General features: G+C 48.1%; 6 protein-coding genes across 6 annotated transcripts in view; 2 read left to right on the forward strand and 4 right to left on the reverse strand.

The window, feature by feature from the left end:
- SPPG_06258 (uncharacterized protein) overlaps positions 1–13,260 on the forward strand; it is a gene marked incomplete at its 5' end in the record, with an annotated part of 15,210 nt that extends 1,950 nt beyond the window's left edge. Inside the window, 14 exons of the mRNA XM_016754471.1 lie at positions 18–806; positions 931–1,104; positions 1,160–1,267; positions 1,338–1,593; positions 1,677–1,771; positions 1,840–2,473; positions 2,532–5,265; positions 5,324–6,623; positions 6,689–10,829; positions 10,892–11,947; positions 12,011–12,186; positions 12,260–12,452; positions 12,517–12,819; positions 12,891–13,260. Coding sequence (XP_016606613.1) covers positions 18–806; positions 931–1,104; positions 1,160–1,267; positions 1,338–1,593; positions 1,677–1,771; positions 1,840–2,473; positions 2,532–5,265; positions 5,324–6,623; positions 6,689–10,829; positions 10,892–11,947; positions 12,011–12,186; positions 12,260–12,452; positions 12,517–12,819; positions 12,891–13,150 — 12,219 coding nt within the window. The 3' untranslated portion in view covers positions 13,151–13,260. The remainder of the gene's footprint in view (positions 1–17; positions 807–930; positions 1,105–1,159; positions 1,268–1,337; positions 1,594–1,676; positions 1,772–1,839; positions 2,474–2,531; positions 5,266–5,323; positions 6,624–6,688; positions 10,830–10,891; positions 11,948–12,010; positions 12,187–12,259; positions 12,453–12,516; positions 12,820–12,890) is intronic.
- Positions 13,261–13,285: 25 nt separating this feature from the next.
- On the reverse strand, positions 13,286–15,452 carry SPPG_06259 (uncharacterized protein). Its single transcript, XM_016754472.1, has 7 exons — positions 14,767–15,452; positions 14,566–14,700; positions 14,482–14,504; positions 14,314–14,422; positions 14,115–14,230; positions 13,843–14,050; positions 13,286–13,780 (listed from the first exon to the last, which is right to left on the reverse strand). Exons 1-7 carry the CDS (start codon positions 15,445–15,447, stop codon positions 13,691–13,693), a joined length of 1,362 nt encoding a protein of 453 aa, XP_016606614.1. The 5' UTR covers positions 15,448–15,452; the 3' UTR covers positions 13,286–13,690.
- A 410-nt stretch (positions 15,453–15,862) lies between these two features.
- Positions 15,863–17,592, reverse strand: SPPG_06260 (uncharacterized protein). Its single transcript, XM_016754473.1, has 2 exons — positions 17,490–17,592; positions 15,863–17,419 (listed from the first exon to the last, which is right to left on the reverse strand). The coding sequence occupies exons 1-2, from the start codon at positions 17,569–17,571 to the stop codon at positions 16,062–16,064; spliced, it is 1,440 nt and encodes a 479-aa protein (XP_016606615.1). The 5' UTR covers positions 17,572–17,592; the 3' UTR covers positions 15,863–16,061.
- Positions 17,593–17,747: 155 nt separating this feature from the next.
- SPPG_06261 (uncharacterized protein) lies at positions 17,748–19,495 on the reverse strand. The gene is made up of 4 exons (XM_016754474.1): positions 18,762–19,495; positions 18,432–18,691; positions 18,253–18,367; positions 17,748–18,173 (listed from the first exon to the last, which is right to left on the reverse strand). The coding sequence occupies exons 1-4, from the start codon at positions 19,291–19,293 to the stop codon at positions 17,920–17,922; spliced, it is 1,161 nt and encodes a 386-aa protein (XP_016606616.1). The 5' UTR covers positions 19,294–19,495; the 3' UTR covers positions 17,748–17,919.
- A 264-nt stretch (positions 19,496–19,759) lies between these two features.
- SPPG_06262 (uncharacterized protein) lies at positions 19,760–20,928 on the forward strand. Its single transcript, XM_016754475.1, has one exon. The coding sequence runs from the start codon at positions 19,797–19,799 to the stop codon at positions 20,766–20,768; it is 972 nt and encodes a 323-aa protein (XP_016606617.1). The 5' UTR covers positions 19,760–19,796; the 3' UTR covers positions 20,769–20,928.
- SPPG_06263 (uncharacterized protein) lies at positions 20,915–21,990 on the reverse strand. The gene is made up of 6 exons (XM_016754476.1): positions 21,910–21,990; positions 21,782–21,807; positions 21,517–21,676; positions 21,247–21,440; positions 21,066–21,167; positions 20,915–20,970 (listed from the first exon to the last, which is right to left on the reverse strand). Exons 2-6 carry the CDS (start codon positions 21,795–21,797, stop codon positions 20,960–20,962), a joined length of 483 nt encoding a protein of 160 aa, XP_016606618.1. The 5' UTR covers positions 21,798–21,807; positions 21,910–21,990; the 3' UTR covers positions 20,915–20,959.
- Positions 21,991–22,100: the final 110 nt, after the last annotated feature.

The following is a 22,100-nucleotide window of genomic DNA, read 5'->3' on the forward strand; positions in this document are numbered from 1 at the left end:
GGGTCTCGCGCGTTGAGAATCAAATAATTGCACGACTCAGGGATCGGCTGGGAACTGCCAAGAATGCAAATGAAATGTTCCGCGTGTTCTCAAAGTTCAATGCGCTGTTTGTACGGCCAAAGATTCGTGGCGCCATCCAGGAGTATCAGGCGCATCTGATAGAAAGCGTGAAGGATGACATTAAAAAGCTGCACGACAAGTTTAAGGTGCACTACAGGAATTCCCAAGCGTACAAAATGAGTCAACTACGGGATCTACCACCAATTTCGGGGGCAATAATTTGGGCGCGACAAATTGAGCGACAGTTGGGTTTGTACATGAAGCGAGTCGAAGACGTATTAGGGAAGGGATGGGAAATGTACGCCGAGGGGCAAAAGTTGCAAACGGAAAGCAGTTCCTTCCGCAAGAAGCTCGACACTCGGCCCATTTACGACACATGGCTGGCGGATATTATGAAACGAGAGCTTTCGGTGACTGGGCGGATTTTCGAGATTAGTCGGAACAGGGCGCAAGGCAACATTTTGCAACTTGGCATTAACTTTGAGTCGCAAACAATTACACTTTTCAAAGAAGTGCGGAACTTGCTTTGGCTAAACTTCCAGGTTCCTCATACTGTCGCCAATATTGCAAAAGATGCGAAACGTGTATATCCATTCGCAGTATCCTTGAGCGAAACAGTGCGGACGTATACCCAAACAGCGTATAACGTTGATCGCCACGATGGGATTTCAACGCTGGTAGCTGGGTACCGTCGTGATGTACACTCTCACATCTCACGGGGTATCCAGCTTCGATGGGACTACTTTGTTAATGCGGTCTGTATCATCACTGGATTTATCACTTCGTTTGAGTACCCCTAATGGATACCTGGTTTGTTTTCTTCAGTATGACGCGCGCCCGATGATGCCCCCTTACAGTGATGGCCGCGAGAATCGGCATGTCGTTTTTGTTAGAGACTTTGCTTCAGTGGTTACTATTTTCCAGGATAAAGTGAACTCGGCCATTGTCGTGAGCGATGAGATTCATCAAACCATCGGTCAATTGAAGACGTGCCGTTTTGAACGGAACGCGTTCCAGGATCGGTTAACGAAAATACAAAAGCTAGTAAGTACACTGGATGCAGTGGTCTGATTTAAATGCGATTCTGACTGGTATGCAGATCGATCGCCTAAATCTTGAAGGATATTCGAACCTGGCATCTTGGACCGCCAAGCTGAATGTTGACATAGAAACCGTACTGGCGGCTCGTTTGCAGACGGCAATCAAGGTAGTCACATTTATGGAACGCGCTGGAGTGTTTCCCGCAATTTTAACCTTCACGCACTTTCTGCCAATAGTCATGGATGGACGAATTCATGCAAGGGGACGAGGAACCTGCAAACATCGATCATAGGCGACGAAGGGGCCACAAAGCAAGCACACCCTCTGCGCGAAACTCGATCGTAGGGGCACCCAACGAGGGAGATACTGAACGAAGGCCAAATTTAGAAATCATGGTACACGAGATTGCGTTGAAGAATCAGGTTATGTACGTGGATCCCCCGATCGAAGAGGCGCGAAACAATTGGTACAGGCAGTTACACTTCTGGTTAGGTATGCACGCGTGGCAAGACCATCCGCAAAGCCTCATTTGTGTCATAAATTACTTACGTTGATGGTTGTTATTGCAATTGAAGGGCATCTCTGTACGCTGAAGCCCATTCAAAGCTCCAGCTATGAGATGAGTGTTGGAGCGCATCGTAAGGAGGAAAACATGACCTATGCAATTCTGGTAAATCGCCACGCCTGGTATACGCGAAATGGTGATGATCGTATCTCACGATGTTTTCTAATGTCTAGCTTAACCGATTGTCAGACTCTCTGGAACGATGCTATGATATTGTTGAGCAGAGGATCAAAAGCGTCCAAGAATATACCGAGATCTGGTTGCGCTACCAATCTCTTTGGGATCTGGAATCCCATTACGTGTATGATCAGCTTGGAGATGATCTCCGGTTGTGGCAACAGCTAGTGCTGGAGATCAAAAAGGCTCGAGCGACGTTCGACAACTCTGAAACCGAGAGATCTTTCGGTCCTATCGTCATTGATTACGAACAGGTTCAGTCAAAGGTCAACGCAAAATACGATCAGTGGCAGCGGGAAATTCTGAACCGTTTCGGTGTCAAACTGGGAAGTAGTATGAGAGACTTTTACTCTACAGTGTCCAAGTCACGCACAGACCTAGAACAGCAGTCTGCGGATGGTAGTTCAACTGCGGAAGCAGTAGCGTTCATTACATTCGTCCAGGACCTTGGGAGAAAGATTCCGCTTTGGACTGAACAAGTGCAGACTTTCAAAAGCAGCCAAAAGGTCTTGGAGCGCCAAAGATACCAATTTCCAAATGACTGGCTATATGTCGATAATGTTGAAGGGGAATGGAGTGCTTTTAACGAGATTTTAGCCAGAAAGAAAAAGGCAATCCAGGAACAAATTGGTGCGTAGCGAGAATAACTGCCATTATTGAGCCAAAATAGTTGACATCCGATATGCAGCTGGATTGCAGGTCAAGATCGTCGCGGAAGATAAAATGGTTGAGCAGAAAATCCGAGACATTGCAGCCGACTGGGACAAAAGCAAGCCCTTGCAGGGTGATATCATGCCGGATGAAGCAGTGGCTAGTCTCAATATTTTCGAAGGCCGCCTTCTTCGATTGCAAGACGATTATAATCAGGTTTCTCGAGCTAAAGAAGCACTAGATTTGGATCGACGGGCAGACAATAAGTTACAGCCTATTCTCGAAGAGCTTCGTGACTTGAAGGGAGTATGGGTAGCGCTGTCCGGTCTATGGACTGGCATTAACGAGATTCGCGATACCGTTTGGGCGTCGGCGGTTCCTCGCAAGATTCGCCAGCAACTAGACCAGCTGCTTATGTCCATGAAGGAAATGTCCAGTCGCATGCGTCAGTATGCGGCTTTCGATTACGCTCAGGAAACGCTGAAGGGCTACCTGAAGGTCAATCCGCTGGTCACTGAGCTCAAGTCGGAGGCATTGAAGGACCGTCATTGGAGGCAACTCTTCAAAGCTCTGGACTTGGGGGCCAAGGTCTCGCAGTCAGAGTTGACCATTGGCCATTTGTGGGACGTGGATCTGAAGAAGAATGAAGCGGTAATTCGAGAGGTTATTACTGTTGCGCAAGGCGAGATGGCGTTGGAAGAATTTTTGAAGCAAGTTAAGGAAACGTGGACCAGCTTCGCGCTGGATCTAGTCGTATATCAAAACAAGTGCCGGTTGATCAAGGGATGGGAAGAATTGTTTACGAAATGCTCAGAGAACTTGAATTCACTTTTTGCAATGAAGCACTCGCCATTCTTTAAGGTCTTTGAAGAGGAGGCCTCCACCTGGGAAGATAAGCTGAACAGGATCCACATGCTTTTTGACGTCTGGATTGATGTCCAACGTCAATGGGTGTATCTGGAAGGCATATTCTCTGTTAGCGTCGACATCAAGCATCTCTTACCTGTGGAAAGCTCCAGGTTTCAGAGCGTCAATGCCGAGTTTATGTCCTTGATGAAGAAGGTATACAAGTCACCATTCGTTGTAGACATTCTGAACATCCCTGGCATCCAAAAGTCCATGGAACGTTTGGCGGATCTTCTATCCAAAATCCAACGAGCCCTCGGAGAATATCTGGAACGAGAACGTTCCTCATTTCCAAGATTCTACTTTGTGGGTGATGAGGACCTTCTCGAGCTGATTGGTAATAGTAAGGATATTATTCGAATTCAGAAACATCTCAAAAAGATGTTTGCGGGAATTGCCAGTCTGCTACTTAGCGAGGACTCGTCGATGATCGAAGGTTTGGTGTCCAGGGAGGGTGAGACTGTTATGTTGAAACACCCTATTTCCGTCAAAGAACATCCTCGCATCAACGATTGGTTGACGTTGCTGGAGAAGGAGATGCGGATGTCTCTTGCCATGTGGCTTTCAGACGCCGTGATTGACATGGCTTCCTTCCATGTCGCATCAAAGCTCGACGCAGCCAAATTCCTTAGTTGGATGGACAAATACCCTGATCAGTTGGTAGTATTGTCTATGCAAATTCTTTGGACGGACTCTGTTGAAAAATCTCTAGAAACGGCAAAGGAGGGGAAAAGCAAAGGAACCCATCCTCTAAACGATGCGCTGTCTCTTGTGGAAAATGGGTTAAATGTGCTAGCAGATCTGGTGTTGACGGACCTTGCGCCAATACGGAGGCGGAAGTGTGAGCATTTGATCACCGAACTAGTTCACCAGCGTGATGTTATCCGGCAATTGCTTCGCAGTCAGACGACATCTCCGGACGAATTTGAGTGGCTACAACAAATGCGCTTCTACTTTAAACAAGGGGTAGAAAATCCTCTCGAGCGGCTGTCCGTTAAGATGGCGAACGCAACTTTCAACTATGGATATGAGTACTTGGGTGTTACCGACCGTCTCGTGCAGACACCGTTAACCGATCGTTGTTACTTGACCTTGACCCAAGCCCTTAACTCCCGACTTGGAGGGAGTCCCTTCGGACCTGCTGGAACGGGAAAAACGGAGAGTGTAAAGGCTTTGGGTGTTCAACTGGGACGATTTGTTTTGGTGTTCTGCTGTGATGAGAACTTCGATTTTCAGGCGATGGGACGCATTTTCATTGGTTTGTGCCGGGTGGGAGCTTGGGGTTGTTTCGACGAGTTCAATCGTCTGGAGGAGAGAATTCTCTCTGCAGTATCCCAACAAGTGCAGTCGATTCAACTTGGACTGAAAAACGGCCAGGAAATCGAGCTTGTCAACAAGCACTTCAAAGTGGACCCGAGCACGGGAATCTTCATTACCATGAACCCGGGCTACGCTGGTCGATCCAATCTGCCCGACAATTTGAAGAAGCTGTTCCGCAGCGTGGCCATGACCAAGCCCGATCGAGAACTGATTGCGCAGGTCATGCTATACTCGCAAGGTTTTCGATCAGCAGAATTGTTGGCTTCTAAGGTCGTCCCTCTTTTTGTTCTGTGCGATGAGCAGCTGTCACCGCAAAACCACTATGATTTCGGCTTGCGCTCATTGAAGAGTGTTCTTGTAAGCGCAGGAAACTTGAAAAGAGAGGTATTGCAGCAGCTAAGAGGAGAGACGAAACCAGAGGCTGCTGACAAAGACGTGAAGGAAGGCATATCCGATGAAGTGTCGGAGCAGAAGCTTCTTATTCGCAGCGTCCGAGAGACAGTGATTCCTAAACTGGTGGCTGATGATATTGCCCTGCTTCAAAGGTATGATCAAAGGTTATTGGCCCTGACGCAGCATTGCTAATTCGAAGTCGTAATTTAGCCTTCTTGACGATGTGTTCCCTGGAGTTCAATACATACCTGTTGACCTAGAGATATTGAAGCGCGCCATCAAGGTGGCATGCGACAAGCGGCGCCTTGTTGCTGATGGACTTTGGCTGGAAAAGGTGGTCCAATTGTATCAAATTCAAAGCATCCATCATGGTTTGATGATGGTAGGACCTTCCGGATCAGGGAAAACGGCGGCCCATCAAGTGTTATTGGATGCATTAAGTCGCATAGAGGGCATTGAAGGGGTTTCGTACGTTATTGACCCCAAGGCAATGTCGAAAGAGGCCTTATACGGGCACATGGATCCCACTACTCGAGAATGGACCGACGGCTTGTTCACGCATATTCTGAGGAAGATCGTGGAGAATGTACGGGGTGAAGGGTCAAAGCGACACTGGATTATATTCGACGGTGATGTTGATCCAGAATGGGTTGAAAATTTGAACTCGGTGCTTGACGACAATAAGCTCTTGACCCTGCCAAATGGCGAGCGGTTGAATCTGCCACCCAATGTCCGTATCATGTTTGAAGTGGAGGATCTGAAACAGGCAACGCTTGCGACAGTGAGTCGTTGTGGAATGGTGTGGTTCAGCAAAGAGACCGTGAGTCTTGATGTCGCCATCAACAACTATTTGGAGACTCTTCGCCATGTTGTCCTCAATGATGCGGACGAAGACACTTCATCTATATTGACAGATGAGCGTAGCTCAGACCGATCACCCATGCTCGAGACCCAGCGTATTATTGCAGATATATTGGCACCACACATGAAGAATGGAGGACTGGTTATTCGAGCCATGGATTTCGTAGAGAAAGTCGAGCATATCATGGACTTCACCAAAATCAGAGCCTTTACAGCGCTCTGTACCCTATTGAACAATGTTGTCAGAAAAGTATTGGACTACAATGCTTCGCATCCAGACTTTCCGATGAGTGTCAGCCTCATTGACACCTTTGTGACAAAGCGTCTTCTGCTGGCCGTCGTGTGGAGTTTCACTGGAGATTCAAAATTAGAGACAAGAGCCAAGCTTGGGGACTACCTCCGGAGCATCTCCACGTTAGAGTTTCCGGCAGGTGGAGTGTCCCTCATTGATTTTGATGTTAGCATAACCACCGGAGAATGGGTCGAGTGGCAATCAAAGGTGCCTACAATCGAGATAGAAACGCATAATGTTGCGGCCGCTGATGTTGTTATTCCGACGATGGACACTGTTCGGCACGAAGAGGTGCTATACTCGTGGTTGTCTGAGCACAAGCCTCTCATTCTCTGTGGGCCGCCTGGTTCAGGAAAGGTACACCGTTCTTTTTTAGCTTCGATCATAGCAGTAAGCTGATCGTGCATCTTGACCTTTGACAGACCATGACATTGTTCTCGTCACTTCGAAAACTCCCTGAGATGGAGGTTGTCGGATTAAACTTCTCCAGTGCGACAACGCCAGAGTTGATCTTACAGACATTCGAGCAGTATTGCGAGTATCGTAAGACTCCGAATGGTATAATCTTATCACCACAAGCAATTGGGCGATGGCTTGTTCTCTTCTGTGATGAGATCAATCTTCCTGCAATGGATAAATATGGTACACAGCGTGTCATCTCTTTTATCCGCCAACTTGTTGAACACGGCGGCTTCTGGCGAAAGAGCGACAAAGCCTGGGTGCGACTGGAAAGGATACAATTTGTTGGAGCATGCAATCCTCCGACCGACCCTGGTCGTGTGCCATTATCACATCGATTCCTCCGGCATGCCCCCGTTATGATGGTTGATTACCCAGGCGAGGCGTCCTTGATGCAGATCTACGGCACATTCAGCAGAGCGATGCTGAAAGTCGTTCCATCCTTGCGTGGTTATGCTGAGCCTTTGACCGCAGCGATGGTAGAGTTCTACCTTGCGTCTCAGGAAGAGTTCACACCCGATAAGCAACTTCATTATATCTATTCCCCCCGTGAACTGACCCGCTGGGTCCGCGGCATATTTGAGGCAATGAAGCCTTTGGAAAGTTTACCTGTAGAGGGGCTGGTGCGCATCTGGGCACATGAGGCGCTCCGGTTATTCCAAGATCGCTTGGTGTCCCAGAAAGAACGCCAATGGACAGATGAAATGATAGAAACCGTCGCATTAAAGCACTTCCCGGGCATCAATCGGGAGGCAGCGCTTGCGCGGCCAATTTTATTTTCGAACTGGCTATCAAAATACTATGTACCAGTCCAACACGGCGAACTGCGGGACTTTGTCAAGGCCCGACTCAAGGTCTTCTACGAAGAGGAGTTGGATGTGCCATTGGTCCTTTTCAACGATGTTCTTGAACACGTACTGCGTATCGATAGAGTTTATCGTCAAATGCAGGGACACCTTCTCCTCATTGGTATTAGTGGGGCGGGAAAGACCACGCTCTCTCGCTTTGTCGCCTGGATGAATGGCTTGAGTGTGTTCCAAATAAAGGTGCACAACAAGTATTCTGCGGCAGATTTCGATGAAGATTTGAGAACCGTTTTGCGCAGGGCCGGGTGCAAAGGAGAGAAGATCTGTTTTATAATGGATGAGTCCAATGTGTTGGATTCTGGTTTCTTGGAGAAGATGAATACCCTTCTGGCGAATGCTGAAGTTCCAGGGTTGTTCGAGGGTGATGAGCACGCATCTCTCATGACCGCCTGTAAAGAGGGGGCACAGCGAGAGGGATTGATGCTCGACAGCACTGAAGAACTGTACAAGTGGTTCACACACCAGATCATGAAGAATCTACACGTGGTCTTTACTATGAATCCACCTCAAGACGGGCTAGCGTCTCGAGCAGCAACGTCCCCTGCCCTGTTCAACCGTTGTGTACTGGACTGGTTCGGCGATTGGTCTGACCAAGCTTTCTTCCAAGTTGGAAGAGAGTTTACACAAGCATTGGACCTTGAAATGCCAGGGTACATTGCACCTATAGAGTTCCCGGTTGTTTATGAGGACCTTCCCATGCCTCCTACCTATCGTGATGTGATCGTCAATGCGTTGGTTTTCATTCACAAGTCGTTACACGAGATCAACGAAAAACTTAACAAACGCCAAGGGCGCCTCAACCACGTCACCCCTCGACATTATCTGGATTTCATTAATCACTATGTCAAACTGTTCCACGAAAAGCGCGAGGATCTTGAGGAACGTCAGCGTCACCTCAACGTTGGTTTGGATAAATTGCGAGAGACCGTTGTTAAGGTGGAAGAGCTTCGGAAGAGTCTGGCCATCAAGCGATCAGAGCTCGAGGCGAAGAACCACGAAGCCAACGAGAAACTGAAGAAGATGGTTGCTGATCAGCAGGAGGCAGAGCAAAAGAAACAGGCGTCGCTGGAGATTCAGCAAGCTATTGCAGCACAGAATCAAGAGATAGAAGAGCGCAGGAAGGTTGTGTTGCAAGATCTTGCTGAAGCAGAACCGGCAGTGCTCCAGGCTCAGAACAGCGTCAGTAGCATCAAGAAGCAACATTTGCAGGAAGTGCGGACAATGAGCAACCCTCCGGAGGCTGTAAAAATGGCTATGGAATCTGTCTGCATGCTATTGGGCCATAAAGCCGACTCGTGGAAGACTGTTCAGTCCATTATCCGCAAAGACGATTTCATTCCGAGCATCGTTAATTATGATACTGATAAAATGAGCGCAAAGGTGCGAGAGGATGTGGTGAGTTCTTATCTTGCCAACCCGAAATATAATTTTGAGACGGTCAATCGCGCCAGTCAAGCATGTGGCCCTCTCGTACAATGGGTGATTGCTCAAGTGAAGTACGCGAGCATCCTCGAAAGAGTCGGACCGCTGCGTCAAGAGGTACAGCAATTGGAAGCGAGCGCCGAAGTGACCAAGACAAGGGCGGCGTCGATTGAAACCATGATAAGAGACCTGGAGGAGAGTATCGGAAGATACAAAGAAGAATATGCTGTGCTTATCAGCGAAACACAGTCTCTGAAGACCGAGATGGAGACTGTCCAGACCCGAGTTGAGCGAAGTTTGCGACTGCTAGACAACCTAGCGTCGGAAAAGGAGCGATGGGAGTCAGGCAGTCGATCTTTTGAAGCACAAATGGCAACCATCGTCGGAGATGTGCTTCTATCAGCAGCATTTATGGCATATGGAGGCTACTTCAGTCAGCAGTATCGAGAAACGCTGTTGCAGCGGTGGTCCGCACATCTTCGGAGTGCTGGCATTAAGTCTAAGCGCGAGCTTTCAATTCCAAACTACCTGTCTATCGCCGACGAACGTATCGCATGGCAAGCAAACTCGCTTCCAGCGGACAATCTCTGCACGGAAAACGCCATCATGCTTAAGCGCTATAACCGATACCCTCTCCTCATCGATCCATCCGGCCAAGCTACGGCTTTCCTTCTGAACGAATACAAAGATCGTAAGATAACGGTGACCAGCTTTTTGGATGACTCGTTCCTGAAGGTCCTGGAGAGTGCACTGCGATTCGGAAATCCGCTACTAGTTCAGGATGTGGAACATCTGGATCCCATTCTCAATCCCGTCCTTAACAGGGAACTGCGACGCACCGGTGGACGTGTTCTTATCCGATTAGGTGGTCAAGATATTGATTTTTCACCATCTTTCACGCTATTTCTATCTACGCGAGACCCATCCGTGAATTTCCCTCCGGACTTATGCAGCCGAGTGACGTTTGTGAACTTTACGGTAACTCGTGAGAGCCTCCAGAGCCAGTGTCTCCATGAGGTTTTGAAGGCAGAGAGACCAGACACCGATCGCAAGCGCACAGATTTGCTCAAACTTCAAGGGGAATTCCAGCTGAGACTACGCCATCTTGAGCACTCGTTGCTTCAGGCGCTCAATGCGTCTAAAGGCAATATATTGGACGATGACACCGTGATCTCAACATTGGAAACCTTGAAGCAGGAAGCAGCGGAAGTGACGCGGAAGGTCGAAGAAACGGATATTATCATGCAGGAAGTCGAAAATGTAACGGCGGTGTATACACCGCTAGCAAACTCTTGCAGCGCGATCTTCTTCATTATGGAACAGCTCAGTCTCCTGAACCGCTTTTACCAATTGTCTCTTGATTTCTTCCTGGAGATCTTCCAGTATATCCTGCACAACAATCCGAATCTGAAAGATATTCGGGATCCAGCTCAGCGGTTGCAGATTTTAGAACGGGACCTATTCCAGAATTCCTTCCGGCGAACATCTCGGGCATTGCTTCACGATGATCAGATTATCTTCGCGATTATGCTAGGACAAGTGAAGTTACGGGGGGCTGCCGAACAGATTGATGCGCGGGAATACGACTTCTTGATTGGAGGCGCCGGCGAAATTGCATCGGCGCAACCTTCGACAAAACTTGTCATTTCTTACGGCGAGGAGGTAGCGCGCCGCGTCGCAGAATGCAGCCGACTGACAGAATTCAGCAAGCTGCCATTGCACATGGAGACGAATGATAAGATATGGAAAGCATTTTTGGCCGAAAGGGAGCCTGAACTGAACGTCCCGAGCTGGTCTGAGGAACACGCCCGGCGAGGTAAAGATTCATCCAGTAATTGATGCATTTATTTCTCTATTTACTGAGTGCTGCTTTTGTAGCACCCATAATTACGGCGTTTAATAATTTGATAATTGTAAAGTGCATGCGTCCTGACCGTCTCATACCTGCGGCTGCAGGTTTTGTCCAAGCAATTTTCGGCCCAACTTTCTTGAATGCAACGGATCTCAATTTGCGGTCAGTTGTTATGGAAGAGATGGTAAACCCGGCGCCTATAGCGCTTTGTTCCGTAGCCGGCCATGATGCGAGCTATCGTGTAGAAAACTTTGCTGCTGAAATGTCTGCGCGCATGGCGTCGGTAGCCATGGGCTCGGCGGAAGGGTTTGCTCAAGCAGATGCGGCTATTGCCACCGCTGTGAAAAGTGGAACTTGGGTTCTTCTGAAGAACGTGCATCTGGCGCCGATATGGCTTGGCCAGTTGGAAAAAAGATTGCACAGTATGAAAGCCCACAATCAATTTCGCCTGTTTCTAACGATGGAGACGAATCCAAAGGTTCCTGTGAACTTATTACGGATGTCCCGCATTCTGATGTTCGAGCCATTACCTGGTATAAAGGCTAATCTATACGAATCGCTCAACGCTATTCCACCGACTCGAGTGAAGGCGCCCAGTGAACGAGCGAGACTACACTTCTTGCTTGGATGGCTGCACGCGGTTGTGCAAGAGCGACTTCGGTATTCTCCTCTGGGGTGGTCAAAAGTGTATGAGTTCAATGACTCTGACCAAGACATGGCGCTTACCGTGATTGACCATTGGATTGACACCGCCGCACAAGGTCGTGCTAATGTGCCGCCAGCAAAGATCCCATGGAAGGCTATTCGCACTTTGATTAAGGAAACTGTTTATGGAGGGAAGATCGACAATGAGTTTGATCAGTACTTGTTGAATAGCTTTGTCGATCGATTATTTACTCCAGCCAGTTATGATGTCAATTATCCCCTTGTCGAGGAAATGGACGGGATCTCGAAATTGGCTATACCCGACGGCATACGTATGGAGCAGTTCTTGGAGTGGGTTGACAAGCTACCAGAACAGCAGCCGCCCACCTGGCTGGGGTTACCAGATAATGCAGAAATGATGCGAATGATTCTAAAAGGTATAGTCAAAACTCAGGGATGTGATCATCGACTAGACTGTTTCTCACTGCCCGAGTAACTAGGTGAACACATGCTGAGCAACGTCCGTAAATTGAGATATAGCGCCGAGGACGATGAGATGGCTTATATCGCTCCAACCCCCGGTACTGCTGGAAATGGGGCAGACCAATCGGGTCACCCCACTTGGATGCGCGGATTATCCGCGATGGTCACAGGATGGCTGGAGCTACTACCCGAGGTGAGTCTGCTAATCATGGTTCCCCACAAGAAACCGAGATGTCTAAGTGTCATCATATGTAAATCATTTTTAGGCTCTACCATCGATGAGAACAGACGGCGATGTAACCAAAAGCCCTCTTTTCCGTTTCTTTGGGCGCGAGCAAGAAATTGCACAGGATCAATTAAGAGTTATTCGGGAAGATTTGCTAGATTTACAGAAGATGTGTACTGGCAAACAGAAGCAAACGAATCGGTTGCGTTCTCTCTCCAATGCCATTTCAAAAGGTTGGGTCTTTTATCTTACTTCCCCTTCATACATCGATGGTACTAAGAGCACTCATGTCGACAGGCAATATACCCCAACAATGGCTCACATACAAAGTTCCAAAGCGGCTTGCCCTGAATCAATGGATGCAGGACTTTAATCAGCGCCTCAAGCAGCTGAACGTGATCGCGAAAGCTGCCCGATATGATAATCTACAGATTTGGTTGGGCGGCTTCGCCATTCCCGAAGCGTTTATCACAGCCACCCGCCAGACGGTCGCGCATATCACAAAGTCCTCCTTGGAGGAACTAGAGCTTGATGTTTCTATCGGCTTTGACGAGAAGATCAGCTCGAATGCCGAACACACGGATGGCTTTGCTTTGTCTGGTAAGCTCTTCATTTTGCTATTTTAAAGAAAATCTTATCAACTTGCTTACAAACTTGGAACATTCATCAAGGTATGCGATTGGAGGGTGCCGAGTGGATAGATGACGGTCTTGTGCTGTCCTCGGCGTTGCAGCCGCGACCAATACAGATGTTTATCCGATGGGTGAAGAGACGTGGAGACAAGACAGGGCGAGATGACGTTCTCCTGCCTGTGTATCTGAATGAGGAGAGGCAGGATATCCTGTTCACCGCTCAACTTCGATCAAAAGAGCCTAGCGATGCTTTAAAAATGATCCAACGCTGCGTGGCTATCCTGGCTACGACGTTCTGAGACAAAGAAGAATATTTATGTTCTAACTGTGTGTAAATAGCTTAGATATAAGAGGTGCTGCTCATATCATGAATTTATTAACTTTGAAATAAATCTATATAATATTCAAATTTACTGGATGGTGGATGCATGGTCTGAACACCTTCGAGCCCTCCCGATCAGATGTACGTTGCGTATCACTCTCTGCAGTATTGTTTGTTACTCCATCCCGTGAACGACATGAATGATATGGCGTCTCCACTCACGAGAAAAACCTCTCCTTCCGACGACTGTTTGTAACCGCCATGTTGCTCAGCTATTTCCGTAGTACTGTTACTTCTGATTCGGTGCCACATCTCAGTGCATCCAGGAAACTGATACATATTCAAAGTCATGCATGAGCTTCGCTTATCGTTGTCTTGGATGTTCAGAATCCATTGATAAACATTCTTTAAAAAGAAATGGATCTGATCTGGCCATTGCTCGCGCGGTTAATAATAACGACGCTCCGGTGATGACATTGAGAAGTGCATGACCGCATAGGTTGTTCAACGCTATATTCTAAAGCAATATTCTCTCATATTCTGTACGGCAAACGGGGCATGCATGAACATGTAGATTGTTATCGAATTTTTCCAAGCATTTGAGACACTATATAAAATGGGTCAGACGCTTGCTTGCTGGAAACTCCAAAAAGCAATCATGAATTTTACCTGAGCATGGAATATATGTGAGCAGCTCAGCAAAGTAAGTTGTTTAGCTGGTCGTTTACTCCCTGCCTTTGGTGCGGGACATAGAGGCATGATGCAAATCGCGCAATCATCTTCCAGTCCCCTCTCACAGGCGCGGGATGTGATCTCGTCCCATTCCTCCTGAGTAAGGCACGCCTTCACTTGAAGAGATGCAAACTTGGCTGAAGTTCTGTCCACAAATAAATCGACTTCATAGGAGTTCCTTTGAACAATAGCCGAGTATATGCACCTACTCATTAATTGTTGTTCTGCTTTGAGCGAGCGTATTGTCCATTTCACGCAGAAAGCTTTGCAATTCCTGGCTTTCAAAGTGTACTTGTTGCGCTAAGATATCCGTGTAGTCCGAGAGCTGTGACACGATGAATGTAATATCAGGGCTTACACATCCTATAAGGTATGCTTCGACTTCCCAAAACTTCAATTGTTTCGTACCCGTTCCATATGCCAGCTCGAGAGAAGACGTCGGTCATTCGGCGGATGATTCTTTCGGTAAGTTTGATAACGTCTCCTCTTAACCCACATTCTCCATGTTTTTTGAATTCTGAGTAATGATCCTAGTAAGTGCGAAAGTGTCGCATGCTCCTCTCCGACGTGACCTACATGGTTGCTGCTGTGTGCAGGTACTGTAGAGATAATCATAAGCTTTGTTTGTGACCAATTTTCAGGTGCAAAATAGTAGCCTACCCTCTTCTTGCCTTCAAATATAAGCCTCTTTTCATAATTGGCTTCGCGACAGAGGGGGCAAGATTTCTTCTGGACATACCGTTCATACGAATCCAAACATGCGCGATGGAAAAGATGCGAGCAAGAGAGAAGGACCTTTAATAACATTGGGAATTAGCAAATGTAAAAAATCAACTACTGGCTTGTAGTACCTATTCGCACCTGGTGCTCCGTCGTAAAAGGTTCTTGACAGATTGGACAGGGATCCACACCATTATCTCGTTTCAAGGACAAGTCCTTGACGATCTCCCACTCGTCGGAGGTCAGTCGAGGCGGTGGTCTGGCAACAATACCAAGGCGCTGGGCAAGCGTAAGGGGTTTTGCTGGTGGATCCAGTGAAGCTTCCTTTTCGTCGTTGAATTGGGCGCCTCTGCATGCGAGAGGAGCATGTTGTAGAGGATCCAGCAATGTTTTCCCTGGAGATTTCCTCCGGTTGGCAATATCTTTCTCACGTTCCCATTTTGCGCGCTGACGCTTACGGGGGTCCAAGCATGGCTTTGCCAGAACTGTGCTTAACCGACCGTTGCCAGAAACAAATGGCGCACTCTGACGACTGATTACAGCATTGGATGGGACAGTCACACGATGTAAACTTAATGAGCGTGCAAAATGATCTTGAAGGGCAGCACTATACAGCGAGCTTCCTGCCCATGCGTTGCCGATCTTGGATCGGCGCTGAAACGATATGAGAGGTGGTCGCCTATCCTGGGGAAGCGACTCCACTATGCGTCGGTCATCAATGAGTGCCCGCCGCAATCTCTCAGCTGCCGGTGCCAGGGGTGGTAAATTATTGCTTTGAACATTGGGCTCATTGCGGGTTGCATGGAACGCCGGCACGGACATCGATCGTTGGCTGGAATATCAATTGGAGGAGGGTGAGGGCTGGCGGCTTACGTTGACAAAGACATGTTGGATGCTGTGCCACACACGCGATCAACTTCTTGGAGGAGGTTTGCACTAGCAAGTAAGTGATATTGTTTTTAAGTTTGTGGGGGACAGCTTATGGAGTAATGCGCTCGTTTTCAGTGCCACAAGGCGTCGTGCTCAGTCTTTCCCCTCCCTAGACATTGCCTCCGCGCACTTCGGGTTCCGTTTATTGAGCGCATGGGCATGCAGCCATTTCATTGGATTCAACGTCATACCTCCTACTTCCTGTAGAGCTCTTCTGCACTCGAGCGCAGATCCTAAAACACATTCGTGGTAGTGGGTAATGCGCCGATATTAAGAATGGGACACAGTCCAAGCCATGGACTGTTTGTTCTAGTACAACTTCAACTACGATCATGTTTGATGCGTCAGTCAAGTGAAAAAGTTCGGTACAAATTGAATTAAAGTACACGAGCACTATTTGCTCAATGACAGTACATATTATCATACATGAATCGTCATCCGTCTTGGTACAGTAAAAGAGTGGTAACTACTCTGTTATTGTGACCCATGAACTGGATGCGTATTGATTAGGTTGTTGGCAATGTCAACTTGTTTTCAATTGCCAACTTCGCGCAACGTTTTCTGATAGCGTGAGGAGCCCGTCGCAGCAGCAACCCCAGCTCGGTATATTTTAACCCAAGTTGGGCGACAGATTCTATCAATTCCTGATCATCTTGCGCGGTCCACGGTAGTTTTCCCTTCCTGAACCGTGGTTCTATGATCAACCATCGTTCATGTAAATCTTTTGATGTTCGATTGGGAAAGAATTCCCTTGCAATGAAGGCCCAGTGCCGGCCATGGTCATCTATGGCGTTCAGCAATTGGGCGTCGTCAGCCGAGGTCCACAATGCAGGGTACTTCACTCGATGTATGGAGGAATAATAATGAGTTCGTACGGCTTCAGTAGTGCGGTTCGGAAGAAACTCCCTCCTGATTTTTGGAAAGTTGTCACCCCACTTCTCGAGTCCCTTGATAAACTTCTCGTGCTCCGCCTGAGACCATCTCCCTCGACTCAGCGTAGGAGTTATTTTTTTCCATCGTGCACAAATCTGCGCCGGTGTCCGCCTGGGGAGAAGATCCTGCGAAATACGAATCCAGACCCTTCCTGTTTGCACGTAGCGGTCATAGCCCTTCAACACGAGTTCATCTTCTTCATTTGACCATGCTCTCTTCTTCATTCCATCCGGAATGCACAAAACTCTCCACCAACGCGCGAAGACCTCCTTCACAGATCTACCCGGAAAGTCACGGACTATAATATGCCATTTGTTTCCATAGTCGTAATAGGCCCGTCGCAATCGGGCATCCTCCTCTGCAGTGAAAGGGGTAAGACGGCGATAGGTTCCTTTTTGATTGGGTGTTTCAGAAAGCACTTTTATCGCTTTCTTGGTGGCCTGTACTAATTTTTCTTGCTTAGATCCAGGCCTCGCACCTTCTGCATCGTTATTCACCGCAGACACTAGCTCAGGCTTCCACCGATATCTATACCGGTTATGGATCTGTCCAGTGTGACGTACTTCGAGTTTTTTCGATGCAGCCGCGAAAGCGTCAAGCGTATTTGTTTGAAGTTCGTTGAGAATGACAGTGTCCTCTTCGCTATCCCATCTGCCGTACTTCCGCGCTGTTTTCAACGAGCGAACCCATCGCTGCTTAATCTGCGGCTTCGTACGGTGAGGTAATGTTTGTTGAATTCTTGTCCAATCTTCACCCCATAATTTTAAGCCCTCTAGTAGTTTATTGTCATCTTCGGATGTCCATAGTCGTTTTCGTTTCGCAACAAAGAGTGTGGCAATGTCGTCTACCGTGGCCGAAGCATACGATGTTTTGGATGTTCCTTCTCCTTCTCTGATTGATGACTCAGTATGTAAAAGCCTTTCGTGTGGTCCTTCAGCGTGCATAAACAAAATACATAAAATGTTCGTCTCTGTCTCCGCGTAAAGTACCATGTACTGTACCTTCTAATGTCCACAAATACCGGAAAGACGGAAAGCTATCTCCGCGCAGTGCGGTACTAAGACAGCGCAAGAATCTGCTCATAGGATTGGCTACAAATTGCGCTGGAGCATTGATGGCGGAAAGCGTAGCGCAGAAGTGGTCACTTCAGAAAGATTACGTAAACAACTGGTACTGTAACTCACGCGCTGTGGCTCTCATCTGCATTGGAGATGACTGGCCTTGTAATAATCACATCTATAGCAAAGCGGATGGATTTACCCACTTTCGACACTGTAGCTTTTTTATTCAAGCCTTGCCAGAGAAAGGCAGAGAACGTACTGTTAAAACACAGATATGACCTCGGTCGAAGGAAAATGGACACGATCCAAAATAGTATCTACATGTTGCTTCAAAGTGCACGCATAAACTATACAGCAGTGGCGACCCTGTTCAACTGCGCCTTTTTTCCTTTGCTTTATCCTTTCCCTTCGCCGCGATCTTTTTGACACCTCCTGCCCCCTGGTGCATGTGCTTCCCACGTCCAGCTTCGCGAATTGCTTCCCGCACTTTTTGCATTCTAGCAATGTGTTGACGGGTTTTCTCTGTATCTGTGAGTGTGTCTTTCTCGCCGGAAGGCTCTTCCCTGTCATCTCGGTCACGTGTATCGGTGCCAAAGCCCGGAACGCGAATACCCCAGTCTTGTTCTAGAAGTAAACTCGTATAAGAGGGGTGGCGATGATGGTAACATTATGCATAAAGCACAAGGCAGGAGCCTGTACATACCCAGTGGTATTCTTGCATCCCGCACGGCGACTGAATCCGAGCCCCGATGCCGTGCCAACTTGCATGCTTTTTCGGTTACCCGTGCAATGAAGTCATTGGCAATCTCCAGCATCATCTATTGTCATTCGAGTGATGATGAGATGTGGAAGTTACGTTGAAGGTGCATGCAGAAGTCACACCTCTTCGACATCATTTTCCAACCTCTGCAATGGATCCACCTGAGCCACCATATGCCGTATCCTGTCTTTCGTCAATATTGGTAGAGTACTGGGATCAACAGGGGGCATAGTGGGTCGTGTGGATAGTCCCGCTGCTCCAGGAAGCATAGGGGGTCGAGAGGATGCTGCTTGCAAGTTTGCCGACAGACTTGAGATGATTGAGGAATGCATGTTACGAGCCGTGTTGGGAGTTTGACGGTTATGTTGGGTGCTTGCCGCGCCTAAATTGGTTCCTTTTGTTAGCCCTCTATCCCCACCAGTAGGATATAATTGCTGTCAACAGTTGCTCACCTGTCACTATAGACCCTGCTGCATTCTCCAACCCTGGAACTGCACTTGATATGCTGGCCTGTCTTTGAAAATCGGGAGGATTCTGGGGGGAGGCAACAGGTGTGGCGCCGGGAGTAGATGAAGGGGTTGCTCCTGGTAGACCGGTAGCAGCAGGGTTCCCGTTGGGAGACGCTACGTTGTATTGGTTCATGTAATAATGCAGAGCCGCCAAGTAGGTTGGATATTGTGGGTGACCGGGCTGGTAGTGAAAAACGTTTCCGGCGGCAGTCGTTGCTGTGGTTGGCGAGTTGGGAAGAGACACAGCGACGGCAAGTGGGGAGGAGGAATATTGGGGTACAGACTGTGAACGAAGAAGCGGCGCTGGTCGCACTGCAGGAGAGCCTGCCATCGTACTCGGCGGAAGCACAGGGGACGCAAATGTGGCAGATGATGTGGATGTCGTGTCTGATGCACTGCTAGGAATGCGAGCCATCGAAACACCACGCCCTCTTCCTCTACCACGACCTCTTCCCGAGTGTGGCGTGTCGGACATTGTTTAGTTCAGTCTGCACAAGGAAGGAGCAAGCCCAACCAGAGATCGCCTATCGAAGCCTCTGGCTAACGAAAGTGAAGTGTAGGTTCACGCCTTTTCTCGCAATTGGCATTAGTATGCTTATATGGTGTCTATCATGCTCTCCCCGGCCGCAAATGGTGCAGGTATTCTTATCGTTTTCAAGAAATGGCAGAGGAGGAAGATCTAATAGTGCATCCTACTAGGCCTATTCAGCAACGCGAGCTTCCAAGATCCTTGTTGCCATGACAGGCTGCTGACACAACCCAGTGCTCCGATCTTCCCAGCGTGCGATGGCTTTATGCTTTTTGTCCTCCCCATCGTCTTACGGGATTAGTTTGTGTGCTTTTCCTAATCTTTACTTGACTGAAGCAACGGGCATGATTAGGACACCGAGCGATGCGATAGGATCCTGGGCAGAACCTGAAAGTGATATCGACAGTTACGCGGGAAACAGGTTGGATGTGCCGTCACTGAAACCCTCAATGAGGAGGTATGGTGTAGCGTACTTACAGTACAATAGTGCTTCCTCCACTATTACAGATGTGGATACATGCACGATCGATTCTTGCGGAATGGCGAGTACAGGGTCGTCTGTGCCGATTACCCCCCGCGGTCCGATAAGCGTTCTCCCACAGTTCTCATTTCCTTTACCTCCTTTGCTATGCCCGGTATCCCATAGCCCAATCCAATTTCATGACCATACCGTGGGTTACAAGGTATTGATGGAAAGCGATCGAGTCTCCCGTTATGAACTCTGTGAAACTTGTGTCAGTCCGTGCAATGCTCAGCACACAAATGAAGGCATGGCAGCAACCTCACAAGCTTTGAATTTAATGGAGGACTTTTGGACTCGTTATCAAGGAAAGCTGGTTGGGTCTTCAAGCAGCTTGTTAGAGCCTTTTTCTTCAAGTCACCCACAATGCGTCGAGGATTTCTTTGCCTCGCGGAACGTGATCATGGTAGACGAATTTGGGGCAGCTTTTGACGATTTGGGGTTTCCAAGTAACTCGGTGCAAGGTCTTCAATCCCGTGCGTCTGTGTCATTGCCAAGTCCTAGTAATCTTAAAAGGAGACAAGCCAAACGTAGTCCCACTTACCCTTTACGCAACGTCACCGCGAACCACTTCTCGCACGAGCACACGCAGCAGCAGCCTAAACGTGGGAAATTTTGGGCTACTGTCAAGGATCTAATAACCCGGGGACGTTGCACAGGCGCGGACTCACAGGATGTCGCTTTCAGTGACGTTTGGACCGATCAACTTGTGATAAGCGATGAGGGACGTCCATCACTGGAAATCCGACCTCTAATGAAGCATGAACGACTATTGGGAATGGTGGAAGCAGGTGGTCACTACTTTGATGTGGAGACAGCACTTCGAAGGAGTCCGCTTAGGATCACAATGCTGGGCAAGCGTGCCTATAGATCTTTACCTCTGCCGCATCTGATGGTTTGACAAACGCTTTTACCTATTCATACAGACTCGTCTGGTCCTCAAAAGACCGCAAAAATGGATCGGACAATGGACGTGTAGCTCAGCATAGCACATTATAATACGCATTAGAGTTAGTTTTTTAGCAGTGAAAGTCGAAATAGAAAAAATGGTGGTTTAGAACATCCCAATTGCGTTTATTAGAAAGTGAACAATTACACAAGAGCTAACAGAGCGGAACGAGAACGGCGCAAAAGAAAAGAAAACAGCCGACAGTCAGTAACGAATACGAGGATCCGTGGAACTGTGTCATCACCTCACCTTCGTATGGGACAGGGCTGATGGTCGTAGGGCGGTTGTTTTTGGTGGACACATGGTGGGCCTTGGTGGGACCAACGGGCTGGCGCTTCAAGTTGAAAGAGACTAGGGGGCAAAACCTCTTAGCATCCATTCGAGTGGTTCACAATGTAATACGATCCGTCATCTTCAATTCGACACATACCACCCTTCTCTTTGGCTTCCTTCTTGGCAGCAGCATTAGCCTTAACCCGACGCAAGAAATCCAATCGGCAGTTGGAGTGCTTGATGTGTTCGACACGGATGTTGACACGTTTCTCAATGTAGCGGTTTCCAACCTGCTTGTTGATAATGATACCAACGGAGCTCTTGGTAACATTGTAGATGATACCAGTTTTGCTATAAATGAGTAGTAAGCCACAACCGAACATCCACCTTCCCTCCTCCAACTGCGAAAACAAGTGGAAACTCGTACCCGTGGTAGAACTTGTGGGGCATACCCTTGTGGATCGCACCATTCGCCTTGATGTCGACGATGTCACCAACCTTGTAAGTCTTAAGATAGGTAGACAACTTGACGGGACCCTTCGCCCGGAAGTCCCGAGAGAAAAGGTGCCTAGTCCGCGCCCTGAGACCTATTGGAGCAAGATTTTCCCCAAGTTCAGTTCCAATCCCTCGCCCAAAATCATCCCAATAAACGCAGAAACGTGCTCTCTTCCGCCAAAACACAATCCACTAACCGAATGAGTGAGGCATTGTGGATCACCTAAATCGACAACGTTTGTCAGCTTTCTTGGGTCATTCCAAGCCCGCAAAATCGCGACATGACGTTCCCCGCCACGCATTCGTCCTCGACATTGGCACATACCTGAATCAAAGGGATGTTCTCGAACCAAGTAATGACTCGGTTATTAACGAGCTCGAGACAGGAAAAAAAGGAAAAGTTCGTTGCCTGCCCGCAGCGTTGCGAAGAAAACTTATTGTCACGTGGAAGATATCACGTGTAGCATGAATATTCTGCAATATAACCTTTTTGGGGATTCTTACGATATCAACCGC

Source organism: Spizellomyces punctatus (assembly GCF_000182565.1).
Source record: "Spizellomyces punctatus DAOM BR117 chromosome Unknown supercont1.11, whole genome shotgun sequence".
NCBI lineage: Eukaryota > Fungi > Chytridiomycota > Chytridiomycetes > Spizellomycetales > Spizellomycetaceae > Spizellomyces > Spizellomyces punctatus.